Here is a 6,000-nt window from a genome sequence, read left to right on the forward strand (position 1 = left end):
GAGGATCTCCCATACAAGACCTCGTATGGGAGCACTGGTGGCTGAAGTAGGGAGAGATATTTCCAAGTTCCACACTCTGTTCCTGTGCAGCCAGGTTTCCTTACCTGAAACAGGCACACAGTAGGCTTGTTGTGGAGCTTTCAGAATGCCAGGGTGAGAAAACAATAATGAAACGTAGAGCATTTTTCCTTGTTTCATGGTCCAAAATCCACTCGAAAGCTGCAAGGCTACAGCAAAGTGTGAAACAGGATTTGTGTCCTGTCATACTTGGTGTGGTTTGGGGCTTGCAGGAGGTCTTCAGAAGTCCCTGCAGAAGTCTCTGGGACAGTTGTAAGAACTACTGTCCAGTCTGATTATTTTAATTATTTTAGCCCTGTTCCAGCACTAGAGTAGAAGAAGAGTTAACCTTAGTATGATGCTGACATGAAAAAAATGGAAGCAACTTGGCATTTGAGTAAACAAAGCTGGAAATGAGCAAGTTTCTAATCATGTGGGAGGAGCAGGACAAGAAACTGCACGGGAGTGGAGATGATCAATTCTAATTAAGCTGTCTGAAATAATTGCTTGTGGTAACAGAGTCACTGAGACACTGCAGTTTTCATATCCATTTTTGTATAGCCAAGGAAGAAAGGGAAGGTGTGATCAGTTCCCTATGTCTGCACAGCAGTAGTATGACTGCAGACCAGTGGCCTGTGTGTGAGCTGATCTGACAAGGGAGTGGAAGAGCTGGAGATGAAAAATGGCTTTCTACAAGGTTCAGCAGCGGCTGAGTAGAAGGAAAAAATCCCAGTCCATCCTACTGTTAGAGGAAAGGAGATCTTGGCTACTACATACATTTGTCAGTAGCCTGCTGGGAAGGTAGCACAATGGCTCTTCTGGAGTAGGCTCGACTCTGCTGTCTCTTGCCTGACCAGATGTCATCAGGAATTTAGGAATGGAAAAGGTTTGAAGCTGTTGGGACTGAGTAGAGGCTGCTCTACTGGAGACGTGTCTAAAATGAAAGCAGTCTTCCTGATTTCTGTTCCCAGAGAACAGCTTGTTTCTTCCCTGTTCTCTGTCAACTTTGCAGACATCTTCTACAGACAGGAGCTATGGAGGATCTGGCCATTGTCAGTGAACGTCAGCTTGTTAAAGGGATTAGTCGTGTCATTGCAGTGACAGGGAGACAAGCCAAACAGGTAAGAAAGGAGAAAGTGAGATTTCAGCCCAGTCCAACTTTATAGGTTCCTGGTTAGACGATTAACTTCCCTCTGGGCTGGAGCGTCACTGCTATGTCTGATCTCACTTTCTCCTTTACCCTGGGACACAGTTCTGCTGCTGTCCCTCACTGTTCACATCCACTCCCCAGCTGCACTAGACTTCTGTCTCCTTGACCTTCATTCCTTCCCTCAGACCCCCTTTTCCAAGATAGAAATTTGGCACAGAGTATCAGGAAACTTCTGGACTAGAAATTTCAATCACTGGCTAGGTATTTAAAGGTGTAATCCTTTGTGCTTTGGTTTTACCTCCTACCTATCACAGTTGGACATGTGTTTTATGAGTACAGGGCTCTGCCCTCATTCTTACAGACTTCTTTCTTCTCTCTTTAGTCTCTTTCTTGCCAAACTGTAGTTCTGATCTGATAGGGTCTTTATAAAAAGTAAGCAACCTATTATTGTACCTATGAGATCCCTGTTGTATATGCGGAAATGTCGGGCCCTGCGCCTTGACCGTTTCCTTAAAGGCTGCAGTCAGAGTGACCCACTGCTGGTGGAACTGGGGAGACTAGATGGAAAGCCCACCCCGGCAAATCTGTTGCTTTTTGGCTGGCTGTCCCCTGCACCTCTCTGTTCCTACTGTTGTTTTTCTTAATGCAGAGAAAGGAAAATCTGCAGGGCACGTCTGCGTACTTTGCTGGAAGCGTTGACCTGAAGAGACCCTGAAAGGAGCTATGTGCATGTGTTAATTAGGGACTGGGAGACTGCAGGTGTGCAGGAGTAACCTGGAATGAGGGATGTGTATCCTAGATAGGTAGAGCGGTTCTCTCTGTCCACAGCTTTTCCTTTATGCTCTCTGCTGCCCTGGTCTCCCAGGACCATTGTGGACACAAAGATCTGTCAGAGAGGAGATTTTCCAAGCCATAAGAGTTTTCACTAGTGAAAGAAGCTTGCATTAGCTTTTGTTGGTAAAAGCAATAAGAAATGCACCAAGGCCAGCTGGACTCATCTTTAGGAAAAGTCAGCTGATGAGATTTCTTTAGTCTTAATGTTCTTTAGTTTCTTCAGTCATTAGTTTCAAGAATGCATTTGTTAATGCACTAAAAAGTAAAAGGGCCTCCCAGTTTTTTCCTCACTGAAATCCTGGTGAGGGCTTCTTGCTGAAGAAACATAGCTACATGACAGCTTGGTCCCACGAATGTGACCATCTAGCATTGGCTGCAGATCTACAGAGGAGCTCTCTATTCTAGAGTCTCTTAGGGACAGTCATTCTTAAAGACTGACTGTAGGTGTCTTCCCCCTGGATACTTAGCAGCACTTCAGTGCCACCTCCCTGTTTTCTCCATCCCTGATTGTTCTTTCTGTTGCTGCATCTGAAACGTTTTCTCTCTCCCTCTTTCCAGGCCCGAGAAGTAGGTCAGTGCTTGGCTATGGAAGTGGACTCTGTCTCAATACGGATGAAGCAGAGGGGGAGCACCTCTGTTCTTGAGATGCAGAACCTCTCCAAAGAAGTGGGACAGTTGACCAAAGTAAGGATTACGTTCCATACAGAAAGATCCCAGCGTTGGCTGGCTCTCTTGAGGCAACATGACTTCCCTAGTAGATTCACATATTACCGTGGTCAATAGAAAGAAGCTGCTACTTGCTGGTGCCTCTTTGTTCATAAAGATTTCAAGTAATGTCTTGGTGTCTCTGCTCCCAGAGGGAATACCAGAGGAGGCAGCAGTGGGGGAGAGTTAAGCAGTAAAAAAAGGTTTCCAGGCTTTTCCCCAGGTTTTAGATGCCCAGCTGAAAAAACTGTCACAGTGAGTGACTGGCATGATCAGGTAGAAGTATAGGAAGGTCTGGAAAGAGGACAGGCTCCAGTCTGAGCTTCCAGAGAACAGGTGGTTTATTTCTAGGTACAATTTAGTGTCTTTACAAAATAGACTGTCTTGCAGGTGGTGGCTAGCACTGCAATGCCCCAGTGGCAAAGAAAAGAACTACAGAGCATCCTCAAATCGCTGCAGCGAACCGCCAACACGGCCATCAAGAAACTGGAGGTGCAGCAGGTACTGTGACAGCAGCACACTCACTGTAGCTTGCTAATACCACTGTGTGGTGTACACCAGTGAACCTGATGTCTTTGTCACAGTTCACTGCAACTCAGTGACTGGAGTCCCATCAAAAGGCAGGGGAAAGCGGGTGCAATCACACAGTGCAATGTGAGCCCTGTGTTGAGTTGATTTCACTGGCATCAACCAGGGTCATTGTTTATAAAATGCAGTGATTAACTGTATTTCTGGTTGTGCAAAATCCTGATGCCTGTCTGTCAGTGAGGATAGGACTTCTTGCAAACACCAACAGGTAGATAGGCATTGCGTACTTGTTAATACCTGGAGAAGATGACCATGCCCTTTACAAGGTCATGCAGTAGAGTGGCAGAAGAGCCTTTCTCCCACTCATATGGATGTTGCTGTGGTTTCCCACTGTATTTGTTACTAATTTACATGATTACATTAAAAATTCTTTTGAAATGCTTACTGGAGACTTAATGTTCTCATTAAGACCTATCCTTCACTTAAAGTAGCAGTATCTTGCCACGGGAACCTGCCTCAATACAGGTGGCAATGCACAGGCCAAGGAGAGAGACTGAGAACTGAAAGTGTCACTGTCTATTTCCCTTTTGAAATCTCTGCTCGCTTTTGAGGCAGGAGGGTTGTACAGATCTCCTTGTGGAGATTTCAGTCTGCCAGTATTACTTTGACCTCTGCTAACATAAACATCCCCTCTGTCCTACAGAACAGCACTTCCACTCCCTGTAAACGTGTGCTGCATGCTTATGTACCCATCCAGGTCACCCTGTGCCACCTGTAGCCCCTCAAGTGCTGTGTGTTTCCTCCTCCAGGCTGAAGAGAAGGCACAAAGGCTGCTAGCAAAACACTGCAATCAACCTGTCATTATTGATACTGTCCCAGCTGACTCCCTGTCTGTGAGTAAAGCACATTGCTTGTTGGCCCAGCGATACCTCAGATGCTGGATGCAGTCAAAGGTAGCTGCACAGCAGTCTCCTTTGCTGTAGCCTGACCCTGCCTTTTCCTTCCTCTCCTAGATCCTAATGAAGGTAGTGAACCAGCTTTGTGACAAGTCACCTGGCTCATCAGTCCTGCTGCTCAGCCCTCAGGATTCTGGGGAGGTGCTCTGTGCCTGTCAGGTGTCCAAGGTAAGCAGAACCCTGGTAGAATCACAGGGAACCTGCCTGCAGAGAGGGACTGGGTGCACTGCTCAATAGGTCCCAGCTGCGTTTTTTCCTGGGTTTCTACCCAGTGTCTCTGGTTAATTATGTTAGGGAATGACCAGAGATGACTGTACTGGGACCAGATAATCTTTCAGTTTTTGCTGGGCACAGATACCCCTGGATCCTCCAGGACAAGTTTGCCCAAGGGCAGGACAATAGTGCTAACACGTAAGCTCAGTTCCCTCTCAGTCATGTCTCCCCCAGCCTAGTGAGGGTCCAGGCTGGGTGAGGGGAGAAAGGTGTTCCTTCTTCCAGACTGCAGAGTGCTCCACAGACCAAAGTGTGTGTCTCTTCCCCAGAATTGCCTCCCCGTGTTCTCTGCTGCCGACTGGGCCGTGGCTGTCTGTACACAGATGGAAGGCAAGGCAGGAGGTTCTCCTGTCGTCGCTAAGGGCAGCGGAAATGCCAAGGGCATGCAAGGAGCCCTGACTACTGCACTGGAATTTGCTCGGAGTAAACTCTGAAATAACTGTGAAGCTTTGGTGGCAGGACAGCTGCAAGCTACGTGGATACTTGATGCAGAGCGCATGTTATACTGTGCTGATCTGAAAGGTTTAGCAGCTCCCACAGTGAACACTGCTGCAACCACTGCATTGGAGCACTTGGCATCTGGCCATCAGGGATGAGCAGAGAGTCTGTTCTTGATACCACTGACAGAACGATGCTGCCTGTTTTCAGCATGGGTGTATGGGGAGTCAGTCTCAGAAGGCACCAGCTTCTTCTGGAACAGTGCAGTTCTTGCCATAAGACCAGCACTGGGAGGCTCTGTGAGAGCATGAGGAGATGACTGTCTTATCTCAAAGCTATTAAACAATGGAGAGTCCTTGGAACAACTGGCCAAATGCTACAGGAGCTTGTGACGTGGCCAGAGGGGTGCTGGAGAGGGTATGGGGGGCAGGGACGACTGGGACAGTTCATGCCATCAGTTAAAAGTACTGTTAATGCCTGATGTTGAACAGCTGCTGTGTTTCACCCTAGCCACAGCAGTACCAGATATGGGGAGTGGAGGGGATGCTCTGTCTTACTGGGAAAATGCTTTTCCCATTTGCTTCTGCATTCATGTTACTATATTAATAGCTGCTGCTAGAGATGATGTCTCCTCTTGGTACTGGAGAGTAGGTGTGTGAGGAGGAGGAGAGGCTGAGCTGCTTCTGCATCATACTCCAAAAGCAGAGCCTGGGCTTGCCAATAGCAGCCTTACAAATTTAACCTCCCTTTGTGCTTTTTTTTTTTTCCTTTCAACTTTAAAGCCACCGACACCTTGTAAGTTTTTGCCCAGCCTCTTAAGGTACAGGGATCTGTGTATGCTGACCTTCAAGGTAATGTCTCTGCAGGCAGAAAAAATGCAAGTTAAGCTGCCACCAGCATTCACCTGGCCAGCCAAGGGCTGCTGCAGCAGAGGCTTCCAGAGCAGCGGTGGTGTTCTCAGGGGCTTTTTGAAGGAATCCTGTCTCTGCTGCAGGAGCTGATGGGCTCTCAGCACTGGGGAAGGAGCCTGCTGAGATGAGTGGGCAGCAGTGACACAGC

General features: G+C 47.6%; 1 protein-coding gene across 2 annotated transcripts in view; it reads left to right on the plus strand.

Annotated features, from left to right (window-relative positions):
• AARS2 (alanyl-tRNA synthetase 2, mitochondrial) overlaps positions 1-5,682 on the plus strand; it is a 17,111-nt gene extending 11,429 nt beyond the window's left edge. The window contains exons 17-22 of one of the 2 annotated variants that reach the window (XM_021390365.1): positions 1,070-1,178; positions 2,600-2,725; positions 3,137-3,247; positions 4,084-4,167; positions 4,288-4,398; positions 4,773-5,682. In XM_021390365.1, coding sequence (XP_021246040.1) covers positions 1,070-1,178; positions 2,600-2,725; positions 3,137-3,247; positions 4,084-4,167; positions 4,288-4,398; positions 4,773-4,937 — 706 coding nt within the window. In that variant the 3' untranslated portion in view covers positions 4,938-5,682. Of the gene's footprint in view, positions 1-1,069; positions 1,179-2,599; positions 2,726-3,136; positions 3,248-4,031; positions 4,168-4,287; positions 4,399-4,772 lie in introns of those variants that run through there. The other variant, XM_021390366.1, reaches the window with a different exon arrangement.

Source organism: Numida meleagris, chromosome 3 (genome assembly GCF_002078875.1).
Source record: "Numida meleagris isolate 19003 breed g44 Domestic line chromosome 3, NumMel1.0, whole genome shotgun sequence".
Lineage (NCBI taxonomy): Eukaryota > Metazoa > Chordata > Aves > Galliformes > Numididae > Numida > Numida meleagris.